Genomic DNA, 15,216 nt, shown 5'->3' with positions numbered 1-15,216 from the left:
GATGGATATTTGTGACTAAGTGATTATTAAAAGAAATTGGTTTAATATCTATTTTATATTCTATTATTTAAATTATAATAGTGAATAAATATTTTTTTCAAAATAAATAATGCGATTTTTTATAAAAACAACGTTTAAATAATAGTGAAATTAGATTATACCACAGATGATGATAAATATCTTGGCATTAGATGTGCTATAAATTAATTTTTTAGAAATATTATATTGTATTATATAATTTAGTTATATATTTCTTATCTTCAATCTATATTATTTAGATTGGCATATTTCTAAAAAGGGTTATTTAGTTTTTTTAAATTATTAAATCAAATCAATTACAAAATAATTAATTAGGTTGATTAAATATCTAGATATTTTATAATTTAATATAATTTAATTTATATAGATACATGACTTATACAGATTTATTATTTATTGTAATAAATTTTAGAGATAATTTTTACAAGTTATAATTCATTTTTTTATCTACATATTCAACTTTTAAGAATAATTTTTTTAATTTTGTGTTTATAAATAAACTATTTTCTACTTTAATATATGAATTTTTTATGAGTTTTTTTATTGTGCAATTCACTTTAACAAAAATAAATTAATTTATGAAAATTTAAATGTGAGCGCTTGCTATGGTTAAACTGAAATTTTAATTTATTTTGTCATATTATTATATAAATATTAAATTATTTGATTAAACACTTATCTGATTATGAAATTATATTATATGTTACTTTTATACTATGAAGTACGGACACTTCGCTGAGTTGTCATGTCCGCGTATTGGATACATTTCGGACACGACACTCAACAATACTCGCCCGATACGCATGTATGCTGTGTCCAACCGTGTCTTAATAAAAAATAAAAAACTCTTCTCCATACGCACTTGAACACACCTAAATACCATCACGTGTCAGCGTGTCAAGTCTTTTTCTTAACATATATTCTTGAAATAAATTTAGATATAGTATATATTATTATTTATTAAAACAAAAATATATTTTAATTAAATACTTGATATAATTAAAATAAGATATTAAAAATAATTAAAAAAATTAATTTACATTTTAATATCAATAAAATATCAAAATTCATTATGATTTATCTAAAAAAATACTTTATATTTTATATGTATGCGTGTCCCTACGTCTTATAAGATTTTAAAATTTATATGTCGGCATGTCCCGTGTCGTGTCGTGTCCCGTATCCATATCAATATCCGTGCATCATAGTTTTTATATTGGTAATTAAATTTTAGTTACTACACAAATAATATATTTTAGGTAATTATATATATTTTTTGTTTTTTTTAATTATTATATAATTTAAGATCATTTAATTAAGTTTTTTTAAGTATTGTCATTATTGGAGAGTAACTAATGTTTGTGATAGTCTAAAATTGAGAAATAAAAATACAAAATATTAATATACTGAATTTTCGAAGTATAAATCTTGAAGTAAATATATGTGATTATAATTAATTATCATAATTAAAAGTCTTTATTTTATTTCAATTTTTTTAGGGCATGTTTACCTTAAATTTTATTTCTTCATTAATCAGTATATTTTTGTACATTTAATTGTCATTAATTTATATAAATTAAAATGTATAACTTAAAAAAATAGATAGGTATCTACAAAATGAAAAAATATTTTTTTTGTTAGTAAAAAATTTATGTCGCTTTAGCTTTTTTTTTTTGCATCATATCTTACATTTTTACTATAATTAAAAATTAGAGGTAAATTATTAAATATAAATTAATAAAAAATATAATACTTAATGAATTATCATAATCACATTTAAAGGTATTTAAGTCATTTTCATATAATAAAATGATATACTTCAAAAAACATTTGTATATAATTTACTACCAAATATATGAGATAGTTATCATAATTTTTATTTTTAATAAAAAAAATTTAGTGTATTAAAGTAATGCATTTTAAAGGTATATAAATGAGATTTTTATTAAAAAAAATTTACAAGATAGCAAATGCAATTTTATTTTAATTTTATCCTTAACATTTAGTTTTAATTTTACATTTAAAGCTTCAATATGTTTCAATTATACCATTAGGGTGAACATCATTAATTATAACTAATCAATTATATTATCTGATTTGACTAAAATTAAATAAACATTCAATTATTTAATAAATTTATAGAGTTCGAATTATGAGTTTTCGTAGTAAATCAAATCAAATCTATAAGATTCGAATTACTTGGATGCTATCTATACTACTAAATTGAATGAAGGAGATTCGATTTATAATGAGTTGGATTGCTACTAAGTGAGTATAAATCGAACCTTATTGCTTCGATTTAGCATAGACTATATAAATCGAAATTTATAAATTCAATTTAGTAAAGACTGATATAATTCGAATTCTTTGAATTCAATTTACTTTCGAATTACAATGTCAAGGAATTCGAATTCTATAGATTCGATTTACTACTTATTATCCTAATTTGAATTCATTAAATTTGATTTATATAGAAATGTAAATGAAGACAACTAGGTAACGTTTTTGAGTTTGGGAGATTCAGGTAATTTTAGGGTGACTTTGGTTTATCAACGTAAATTAACCTAATATGTGATATTAGTTATTGTTATATATATGAAAAATATGACTTATTTATGCATTGTTTGGATTAGAAAAATTTGTAGAGAAATAAAATGCTGAAAAAGAAAATGGATGAAAAAAATATTTTTTCATTGTTTAGATCAAAAAAGAAATTGAATGGAAAACATAAAAATGTATGTGGAGCTCATGTAAATTTTTTCTCTTCAAAATTGCGAAGAAAATAGATGCAAAAGTGTAAATATGGGTAAAAATACAGAGTTACCATTTGAACTATAATTTATATATAATATATAAAAACATTAATATAATTTTACTCTATTATAATTTTTTTTCTTCTTACTTTTCTTTCCATCCAAGCAAAAAAAAATTTCTTCTATTTTCTTTTCATTTATTTTTTCTTCATCTAAACAACACACAAAAAATATACTTTTCTTTCTATTTTCTTTCTTTTCATTTTCTTTCCATTTTCTTTCCTCTTATTTTTCATCTTATATCCAAATAATAATTTAGTGTTTATCCATTTATCTTCTATTAATATTATTATAACAAGGATACACGTGACTTTATAAAAATGATATAACATAAACTTTGATTATCTGAGAATTTATTGAGTGGCTAGAATAGCTCCACATTACGAACCAATGAATGCTAGCAATAGAGATGATAAAAACAACCGAAATGGGTATTTAAAGGAATTACTCACCTTTTGAGACTAGATGGGGACTAGGGGTGGCAAACGAGGCAAAATCCATCGGGCTGGCCCGCATAACCCGCAAAAAAAGATGGCTTAGACTAGAGATTTGAGAGCGCTAAACTTAAAAAGACCGCCTACCCTGCACCGTCTAATCCAGGAGATTTGGCGGAGCGGGCTTTTCCACTGGGCCATGTTTTTATTTTGTTAGGGCCATTTTTTTTATAAATTTCTGTGATATTATTGATTTACAAGAGGATGAAGATGATAATTGAAGATGTTCTAAGTTATATTTTGGATTATGTTTTATGTTTGATTGATTATAAACTTGAAGATGTTTAATTATATATTTTGGAAAACATTTGTTTTGCTTTGGATAATATTGGTTTTATTATTTTGTTTCAAAAGATTTGGTTTATAATTATGTTTATTACATATTTATAATTATAAAGACTTTAATGTGTGTGAATTTAAAAATTATAATTTTTTTATGTTTTTAGAAATTATAAATTTATTGAAATTGTTGTGAAATTATATATATTATTTAATATTTAATGGTTTATAAAGAAAGGAGAGCTCGCCAGCCTACCATTAGACGGAGTGGGGGAGAAATTCAGGACCGCCTCACTAGGCGAGGCAGGATGAGCCAACCCACCAGATGGCGGACTTTTGGCGAGATAGGGCGGACTTTTCTGTTTGCCACCCCTATAGAGACACGGACATAAATATACGTCCATGGAACTTATTAAATCTATGCGAATATAAAATTATTAATTTATCCTAATTTATATATACATAAATCTATTTTTTGAATTTAGAAACTCTAATTTTTGCCTTCAATTCGAATTTTACCTTTTTCTTCCCCTCTATCTCTCTAACTCACTTTCTCTGCCTCTCAAGTCTGTCACTACGTTGCTCAGTATCGTTCCAAAAAATTATGTTATGTTATTATGTTGGAATATATTTTTATGTTTTCTCCTTTTGAAATGTTATTTTTCATAACGAATATGTTATAAATTATGTTGAATTATATTGAATTGATTAATTTATGATTATTATATTATATCTTTTTGTGTTAATTTTTTTCAAAAAATTTTAAAGAATATGCATAGATACCCGAGGAGATCTGTATTTCCTAAGGAGTAATGAAACAGGAACTTGCAATAACAGAGAAGGAAATGGGACATTTTTTTTAAATAAGAGTGAGGGATGGGAAGGAGGCTTCTTAGGCTCTCCTGAGTACTCATTACCATATCGAACTAGTAACGGAGATCCAATTTGAGCCGATTTAAGAGGAGACGCGTGGACTTCATCTGTATTAGGCCTTTAAGATAATGAAACTAAGTCGGATTTAGCACCTTAACAATGGATTTTAGTTGATCTTGCTTGCATTGAGGTCTTATTAAGCCAAAATATATCTTAGATTAATATTTTGAGTCATTGTTATAGCAAATACTATACTATTTAGGAAAATTATGAGAAGCCAATAGAATATTTGTACAATGTGTACAATGGAGGTTTATAGAGTATTAGAGATATAACCATTATTGTTACTTTTTCTCATCAGCTGAAACTTTTGGGATGAGTGGTATCATAACATGGTATTAGAGTGCTAGATTCGAAAGGTCAAGAGTTCAATTATTGGTGAACCCCAAAATCAGTTTAACCTTTTGGGAAGATGTTTATTATCCTAGTAGTCGGATAGTTATTCTAGATAGTATGGGGGATGTTCATTTTGTAACTCAATAGCCCATTGTATACATTGTACACATTGTACAAATAGTCCATTGTCTTCCTAGCGGGATCCTACTATTTAACATTATAATACTTAGTATATATAAAAATTGGGTATATTTACAAGATATTTTTTAATTCAAATTAAAAAATTTAATTATCTCTTTTTTAGTTTTAAATATTATTTTTTAATGTAACAAAAAAGTAAAAATAACAATAATTACTCACATAATTAAAATAGATAATCTTAATATATACATGACACTATATATATCAAGGATTATTATTATATATGATATATAATTCTTTTTTCTATAATAATTATTTATATAATTTATTGAACAATTTTTTTATCTTAATATTTAGTAAATTTAACATACAAAATAAGTAACTTAAATCATTATCTAGGACAATAAATATAATAGTACAAATACTTATTTATTTATTAGTAATAAAAAATATGTAAATAGTATAAATTAATATTTTTTAGTATAAAAACAATAATAAAGGTTATTAATTAAGTTAATTACATAATTAAAAAATTATGAAGAATTTCTTAAATAATAATAAAAAATAAGATCACTATTTTCACATATTACAAAGTTTATGAAAAAAATTTTAGATAATAAATCAATTCTCAATAGATTATACATTAATTCTGTCAAAAAATAAATAAATAATCAATACATTGGATATTATTATTTACGTACTAATATAATATATATTATCAATTATTAAGTTTATAATTAATTTTTAACTTAATTTTTGGTAATTAAATTTAAATGATTGAAATTATTAAATGATGAATATTTTGCATCTAACCAATTAATTTTTTTTGTTGAAATTAAAAAAAGATGAGTTGTTAATCAATTTTAAATTTAAATTTGAATTTAACTAAGACAATAAAAAAATATTTTAAATTTTATCTCACTAACCATAATTAATTTCAAAATAAGAAATTACTCTATACATCATATATATTGTAAGATAGTATGGTCATTTGCTATTTTTTAATGGTAAATATTATCAAATAAAATGGTGTAAGAAATTAAAAGAAAATGTATTTACAAGTTTAGGAAATATTAATTTATTTTTCAATAGAATAAATTATATATTGAATAACGAAAGTTGTTATTGGTTTCTTTTCACACTAACTAATACTCAACGATTACTCAACCATGGTATTTTGGTACACCATGTTATCAAGAAATATTAATCGATCTAATAACTTTTGTAATGACATAAGTTTATGAATTTGAAAATTTAAAAATTATTTCATAAAATGTGAAGTTTTAACAAATAACAATGTTGATAATATTGTTTTGACTTTAAGAATGAATATGATACCAACAAATAAAATTGTCCCAAGTAAATTTTAATAAAGACAAAAGTTTCTAAGAATTGCAATTAATGAAAAATTAATCTATTTTAAAGATAAATACATTTTTTTTACGAATTTTTTAACTCGGTAAATCGAGAACTAATCCACCACATATTGATGCTCTATTTATTAAGGGTCAGTCGCTAACTAATGAATTGTTATATATACAAGACAAAATTTAAACTCTAAATACTTGCTTAAGCAGACAAATGAGATGATCATCCAACCAATTTAAATTGATTAAAATAAATATTAATTATTTTTAATATTTTTAAATAATAATAATTATTATACATATTTTTTATTTAAATTTTAATAAAAAAATTTATATAATTTTATATATTATTGCGTGCAGGACGGAACATACACTAGTATATAGTTTAAAATGTATATATACTGTGATCCATTATTAGGAATTAATTAGGAGCAATATTTAAGTGTCCTTGTCACTAAATGTTTCTCTTTTTACATGTTGGAGACTTGCAACTTGTTAGAGCTACCTCCACGTTGCCTTCGACTAGCATTGTTAAAGACATGTTGAATTTTCACATGGTGATGGGACGAACACGATGAGATGTTAATCACGTTATTGTGAAAAAGTAATGAATTTTCCATGCACACGGAATTGGAAGAAAGCAATAAATCGAGCAGAAAGGGACAAAAGGAAAAAAAGAGAAGAGAAGGGGACGGGTGGAAGGCAGATCTTCTGCAGATTAATTTACACTTAAGCATGGTTGATTTTTATTGGTAACCATTTTAAAATCACCCAAGAGATGCCTATATTTATACTTTGAATGGTAAATGTGATATGTGAAATTAATCTGTACGAGAAATGCAATCAGGGATGATATAGTTTATTTTTACCAAAATCATAAATCGCTAAAACTGAGTAAAAAATATATTTCGATTTATTAAACAAGTTTAAATGTTTATATTAATATTAAGGAAAAGTATAGGGTACCAACATATTATCTGCCAACTTCTGCCAATTCTTATTTATATTTGTGTTTCATGGAAGTGTGTTCATAGATGTGTCTAATAATTAATATATTTTAAATACATATATAAAGAGACACATCCAGAAAATATATTTATAAAGACACTTCTATTAAACATAATTATAAAAAATACATTTTTATTAGACACATCCACGTACACACTTCTATGAAACACAATTATAAATAAGAGTTGGCAGAAGTTGGCAGATATACTGTTGGTAACGTAGTGGAGCCGTAATATTAAATATTTGAAATTAAAACTAACTGTAACGATATAATATAACAAAATTGAATTTTAATTTATGTGTGTAATTAAATGTTGCGTAAACTAAGCTCCAAGAAAAAAAAAAAAAACGAGTTTATGTGCTAATTGGGAACATTTCAAAAGCTAAGCCACAAAAGAAAAATCTTCAGACAACCGAAAGAGACTAACGTGGAAAAAATGTTGATGGAATAATGATAACGTTTTTTTTTTCTATGTTGGAGCACGGTTTACTTTGACTCAGCTTCATCCAAGTCTCTGTGTGTGACCCCACCTTGTGTGTCACTCTAGTCTTCCTTTGCATTCATTTCTACGCTTCTGGCCACAGTTTGCTGTTACTTTGGAATGCAAACCACGGTACAGAAAAATAAAGAGCCTTGTTCATAGGTCCTGAACCACATTGTCTCCATCATTATTTATTAATCTATACAGTTCTTCATCCTTGCATTGTGTGTTCTGTATCTCATACCAGAATCCAATGAGAATTTCATTTGTTCCATGGCTTTCCTTCATATTCTGCTATTGGTATTGGACTCATCATGGTGTTGCAATCACTGTGGTCCATGGCCAATGTCTCGAGGATCAACAACAATTGCTGCTTAAATTGAAGAGCAGCCTCAAATTCAAGCATCAATTTTCCAGCAAACTGGTGTCTTGGAATGAAAGCATTGATTGCTGCCAGTGGAATGGTGTAACATGTTTTGATAATAGACATGTTTCTGGTCTTGACCTGAGTCTGGAATCAATCCAGGGTGGTTTCGACAATTCAAGTAGCCTTTTCAGTCTCCAAAATCTCCAAGTTTTGAATTTGGCTATCAATAACTTCAATTCAGTGATACCAGCAGGATTCAACAAGTTGAAGAACTTGACTTATCTGAATTTGTCATATGCTGGCTTTGTGGGAGATATTCCAGTAGAGATTTCACAGTTGACAAGGTTAGTTACTCTGGATATTTCTTCCTTCTGTTCTTATTTCGCGCAGCGACAACTAAGATTAAAGAATCCAAACATGCAAAAGATTGTCCAGAAGCTCACCAGGATTCGGCAACTGTATCTGGATGGTGTCACTATAACAGCTCAGGGACATGAATGGTGCAATGCTTTGTTGCAACTACCAAATTTGCAAGAAGTGAGCATGTCATGCTGCAATCTCTCAGGATCCCTTGATTCTTCACTTACTAGACTTAAGAATCTCTCGGTGATTCGACTCGATGGGAATGATTTATTTTCATCTGTTCCAGAATCCTTTGCCAATTTCAAAAACCTAACCTCCCTGAGCCTTAGTGATTGCAGATTGAGAGGAAAGTTTCCAGTGAAGATCTTTGAGGTAGCAACATTGTCTGATATAGACATCTCATTCAACATGGATCTTCACGGCCCTTTGCCAGAATTTTCGCTGAATGGACATCTTCGAAAGTTGGTTGTAAGTAACACAAGTTTATCAGGAGCACTACCTGTATCTATAAGTAATCTGAGTCAGTTATCCCACTTAGATCTTTCTTTCAGCCAATTTAATGGAACACTTCCTATTTCATTGTCAAAACTCAAGGAACTCACCTATCTGGACTTATCATTCAATAACTTTAGTGGTCCAGTTCCATCTTTCTATATGTCCAAGAATCTCACACATTTAGACATGTCTTTCAATCTCCTCAATGGATGCCTTCCTCCTTCTCTTTTTACACTTCCATTCATTCGACTTATTCAACTTTCCGACAACAATTTTCAGTGTCCTCTGCATGTACTTTCAAGTTCTACTTCCAACGTGTTGGAGACTCTGGATTTAAGCAATAACAATTTACAAGGGTCCATTCCTGTAACTATTTTTCAATTCAAATCACTTGGTGTTCTGCAGTTGTCCTCCAACAAGTTCAATGGAACAATACAGATAGATATGTTTCAAAAACTTGAATACCTAACCACACTAGATCTTTCACAGAATAACTTGTTAATAGATGCAAATGTTAGGGACTCACATCTATCTTTCCTCCCCAAAATGAGGAATGTAAAGTTGGCTTCCTGCAATTTGACAAAATTCCCAAGTTTTATAAGAAACCAATCCAAATTAGTTTCTTTGGACCTCTCAAGCAACAATATTCAAGGATCTATACCTAGATGGATTTGGCAACTTGGGTCCCTCACTCAATTCAATATCTCCAACAATTTTCTCACCATGATTGAAGGACCTGTGCAGAATGCTAGTTCTACTTTGAGTGTGATTGACCTTCACTCGAACCAACTCACGGGCAACCTTCCAGTATTTCCAGTACATGCCACTTATTTGGACTACTCAATGAATGACTTCAGCTCCTCTATTCCACCAAAGATTGGAAGCTACCTTTCATCCATAATTTTCATGTCTCTTTCAAGAAATAGATTAGTTGGGAGTCTTCCTGAATCATTGTGCAATAATTCAAATCTTCTAGTTCTAGATTTTTCCTACAATCAACTTAAAGGGACAATTCCAAGGTGCTTAATGCAATCTGAGACCGTTGTGGTGTTAAATCTGCAACATAACCAACTCAGTGGAAACATCGATTTCACCTTTCCGGTATCTTGTAAATTAAGGACTTTAAATCTCAATGGAAATCAACTGGTTGGTCCAATTCCTAAAACTCTTTCGAATTGCAAAGAATTAGAGGTCTTAAACATTGGAAATAATCATGTTAATGATGGATTTCCATGTTTCTTAAAGAAGTTATCCACACTTCGTGTGATGGTCTTGCGGGAAAATAAAATGCATGGTATCATTGGATGTCCTAATATCAGCAGTAACTGGCAGATGCTCCAAATTGTTGATCTGGCTTTGAACAACTTTAGTGGCTTACTTCCAGGAAAAGCCTTCAAAACTTGGAAATCAATGATGCTTGATGAGGATCCGGGTATATTAAATTTCAGTCAAATTCAATCTCAGGTACTTAAATATAGTAGTGGTGGTATTTACTATCATGATTCAGTGACAGTTGCCATCAAAGGTATACAAGTAGAGCTCGTTAAAATCCTAAATGTGTTCACTATTATTGACTTCTCATCCAACAAGCTTCAAGGGCCAATACCAGAAGAACTCATGAACCTTACAGGACTTGTTGCTCTGAACTTGTCACATAATGCTTTCACAGGCCATATACCACCATCAATAGGGAATTTAAGACAACTCGAGTCGTTGGACCTGTCTATGAATCATTTTGAAGGCAGCATTCCCACACAGCTTGCAGATTTAAGTTTCCTTTCATACCTGAACCTCTCCTATAATCAGCTGGTTGGAAAAATCCCTATAGGTACACAGCTTCAATCATTTGAAGCAACTAGCTTCGCTGGCAATGCAAGATTATGCGGTCCTCCTTTAACCCGAAACTGTAATGAGGCCTCTGATATTCCTAATGCCAATTCAACAGATGAAGCACACACAGATTCAGGAGACACATTAGATTTGTCATTCTTATTAGGTGGAGTGGGTTTTGGGGTTGGAGCAGGACTGGTTGTTGCCCCATGTATGTTTTGGAAGAGGGGAAAGAAATGGATCAACCACATAATTGATACCATTCTCCTAACTGTTCTTCCAATGTTTGGTCAGTCATATACACCCATTGATAATGATGATGAGACAGAAGAAGATGCTGAAGAAGAGGACTCAGATATGGACGAGGAGAGTGATTATAGTGAAGATCAAGATATATTCAGTTATCTGTTTCAAGAGAGGTATTGTGTTTCATGCTCCAAGTTTGACATCAGCAACAAGAAGGTTCTACATGATCCGAGGTGTACATGCTACCACTCACCAATTGTTTCAATTTCTATTTATTCAAAATCATGTTCTTCTTAGTATGTATGTATGTATGTATGTTTACAATTGCACATAGAATTCATCCCAGGGGTTGCAAACAATAATGAGAAAAAGCAATTTTTCAGGTGGTTCTGGGGGCATTGTGTGATTATCACAAATTTCATTGAAAAATGGAATGCCAGAACCTTTCATTAAGGACTTCCATCAAATACTTAATACATTTAGGACCAGTCACTGAAATTGCAACAATGTCTAACATTATGCACCAAGTGGACGTTCTTTCTGCATTATCAACTGCATGAACTTGTAGTTGTACCGATTTTTCTGCATTGCTGAGAAAATAGCTAGCAATTCAAATGAGTGAAAAATATTGCATGTATAAGATATAGTTAGAGCAAAAGGATTGGTTACATTCCAAGGTGCTATAGATATAACTGTCAATGTGGATTAAGGCTTGGTTTGGTAAAGTTTTTTGAAGATATGCTTGTACTTTTTAAAATCTCAAGCTCTTCATTTTGTGTTCGGTAAATCAAAAAACCATGTGTTTGTACTTGCAGCTTTTAAAAGATCGGGATACTTTTGAAAACACCTAAGATAGAGTTTTTCAAAGTTGACTTGTGTTTTTCAAAATTTAAAAGTCTAATATAATCTTATATGTTAACTAATTTTCAAATTTAATGCTTGCATTTATATCTATTATAGTATTTTTAAAATTTAAAAGCTATTTTACCAAATGCAATTATTGTTGCTTGTGTTTATTACAAGCTATTTTAAATTTGATTTACCAAACACAAATGTTACAATTTTTAAAAATCTATCTTTTAAAAATTAACTTTTATAAGTTATTTTTAAAAAATAAAATTTTTACCAAACTAAGTTTAAGTAGCACAAAAATTTTGACTCCAACTAGAACCCAATAGAGGGATCAGGGCTTTGCCCAGGTTTAGTTTTGTTGAATTAAGTTTGATTTTGGGTTATACATATATGATGACAAACATTATTTAAGTTGAAAGTCCAAATCTGTTTAATGAATGCGTACTAGTGATGCAAGCGCATTTGCTTACTCCTTAGCCCAAGTTAATGTTGCTTCAGCAACTCTAAAGCTTCAGCCCATTATATGCTAATGAGATACAAATCAAAACATATGAGCATATAGAGAAAGATCTAAATGTTCATGGTTTGAACACATGTAGAAAAGGTAAAGTAACATTCATCAATATTATGGGACAGTTGTGACTCTAGCAAAGCAACAAGACATAAGGATAATTTCACTACTCCAAGGACATCAGTAAAGTGAAGTTCAAAATATAGGAGAGCAAAAAATAAACTTGCAAGAGTGCAGAAGTAGTGGAGCAACCTCTCGGATAGCAGAAATAATGGAGCAGAATAAAAAAAAATACATGCCAAGAAAGACAGTAGATCCAAGGACAACAGAGGTGGTAGAGTGGCTCATCAACAAGCAGTGTTAGTGGAGCAGAATGAAAAAAGGATTGCATGCCATTGAAAACAGCTACAACAGATTGATGGTACAAGGAATCGAAAGAGGCAATGAAAAACAAATTGAAAGAGCAAGTTAATTCTATAAAAGAGGCCTCACTCCAACATTTGCAAGACAAGAAAAAGAGAGAAAATCCAAGAGCATTATCTAAACATACTTGAGTTGAATTCTTTTTCTTCTATTTGTGCTTCCTTTCTATTTTTTGTTATGGTTATCTAAAGTTATCTTTCTGTAATTGAGAAAAAAGGCTAATTATGTGAGTAGAAAAAGTCATGAGAGAAGAGTCAAGAGAGATGCACAAAAAAGCCAAATGAATTATTTCTACATAATTTGGTTTTAGTGAACTAGGATTAGTTCTCCTTGCCAAGTTGGGATAGTACTTGGTGATAATTTGAACCTTGTTAGGTTTCTCTTTCAAGTTAGAACAGCACTTGGGAAGCTGAGCTTTGGGGTAGAAAGCTTAGTAAAAGATACTAGATTAATTAGGTTGTAATTAATTAGTATTGATGATTGTAATCAGTTTGATTATAGTGAAAATTCTACCATGATTGTGGTGAAAACTAGACATAGATTTCATGGCACATAGAAACCGAACCAGGATACATGCTGGCCTCTTTCTCTTCTTCCATTCTCTGATTTTATCTGGTGTATGAGGCAAAATGAAAAAAATCTCCTGCATAATTGACATCCACAAAAACAGAGCTCAAAATTTTAATTCTGAATTAACTTGATTCGACCACCCCTTCTCAAGTTCTAGCAAATCCATCAATTGGTATCAGAGCAAGGTTTTAAAAAGTCAAGCTTCACAACTTGAAGTAAAGATTCATGGCCAACAATATGGGTCATAATATCATGGCATACACACTCACCGAAGGGCAGTCTAACAATAGACTTTCCCACTTCAACGGCAGCAATTATTCATACTGGAAGGAGAGAATGCGACTCTTCGTTTAGTCAATCGACTAGAACATCTGAAAGATTATTATCAATGGACTAGACATTGCAACAAAGGAAAATGCTGATGGAGATGTGGTGCCAAAGGAAGACAATGAGTGGACAAAGGAAGAAAAGAAGAAGGTTGAACTCAATGCTAAGGCAATCAACCTAATGCACTGTGCTATTAGTTTTGAAGAATATAGAAAAATTTCAAGGTGCAAAATGGCTAAAGAAATCTGGGACAAGCTCAAACTCACCCATGAAGAAACCAAGTAAGTAAGAGAGACCAGGATTAATATGATGATGAAGGAGTATAAGATGTTTAACATGAAGGAGGATGAAAGTATCGATCAAATGTTCGAAAGATTCTCAATAATAATTAATAACCTGGATGCCATAGGGAAGAGTATTCTGAAGAAACCTTGGTAAGGAAAATTTTGAAGAGCCTTACTGCCATCGCTGAAAGAAATAATTTGGTAAAAAATCACTTATGATGAGCTAAGAGGCAAGCTGCTGGCCTATGAAACTACTCACATGTCTCAAGACAGAGATGACAAAAACAAAAGTGTAGCATTGAAATAAAAAATGATAGCCAAAGAAGAGGAATCTAATGACAGTTTATCAGATGAAGAAATTGTACTCTTTACAAGAAAAATAAGAAGATTACTGAAATTCAAAAATAAAGGCAAAGGAGGTTCTTCATCCAAAGAATTCAAGAAGGACCAACCCAAGTTTATCTATCACCACTGCAAGGAATCGGGTCACTTCAAGTCCGACTGTCCTCAATTGAAGAAAGGCAAAAAATCAAAGGACAAAAAGAAAGTGACGATGGCAACATGGGAAGACTTGGAAAACGACACTGATTCTGAAGATGAAGAAGATTCAGATCAAGAGGCTCAACTATACTTAATGGCTGACCACACTGATACATAGATGAGGTAGATTTCTCTGACTTATCTATTGATGATGAATTGCACTACATTATCAAAGATTTTACTGTGAATTCTAAGAAACTCTTTGATAAATATGTTAAATACAAGAAAGATAATGAAGCATTGAGAGCTAGAAATGAACATTTATTATAGAAAGTTAAGGCAACCGAAGCTTGTGATGAAAATTCTTTAAAAGGAGAAAATAATGCTTTGAGAGCTAAATTAAATAAATTCAAACTCAAGTATTCGGTTTCAGTCTTTACTAATTTAATTGCTAAAAATGAAAGGTTGAATGAGAAAATTAACAATCTTAATGAAGACTTAGCAAAATTTGTTCAAGGTTCACAAAATCTTGACAAATTACTTGCTTATCAAAGATCTAGCTTTGAAAAATCATTA

The 15,216-nt window shown here is 29.7% G+C and overlaps 1 protein-coding gene across 1 annotated transcript; it reads left to right on the top strand.

Moving 5' to 3' along the window:
- Window positions 1–7,988: 7,988 nt before the first annotated feature.
- On the top strand, window positions 7,989–11,819 carry LOC112797067 (uncharacterized). Its single transcript, XM_025839826.2, has one exon. The coding sequence runs from the start codon at window positions 8,146–8,148 to the stop codon at window positions 11,488–11,490; it is 3,345 nt and encodes a 1,114-aa protein (XP_025695611.1). The 5' UTR covers window positions 7,989–8,145; the 3' UTR covers window positions 11,491–11,819.
- The last annotated feature ends 3,397 nt before the right edge of the window (window positions 11,820–15,216 follow it).

The sequence above is a fragment of the Arachis hypogaea genome, chromosome 4 (genome assembly GCF_003086295.3).
Source record: "Arachis hypogaea cultivar Tifrunner chromosome 4, arahy.Tifrunner.gnm2.J5K5, whole genome shotgun sequence".
Lineage (NCBI taxonomy): Eukaryota > Viridiplantae > Streptophyta > Magnoliopsida > Fabales > Fabaceae > Arachis > Arachis hypogaea.
This window is presented reverse-complemented; position numbering and strand designations above follow the sequence as displayed.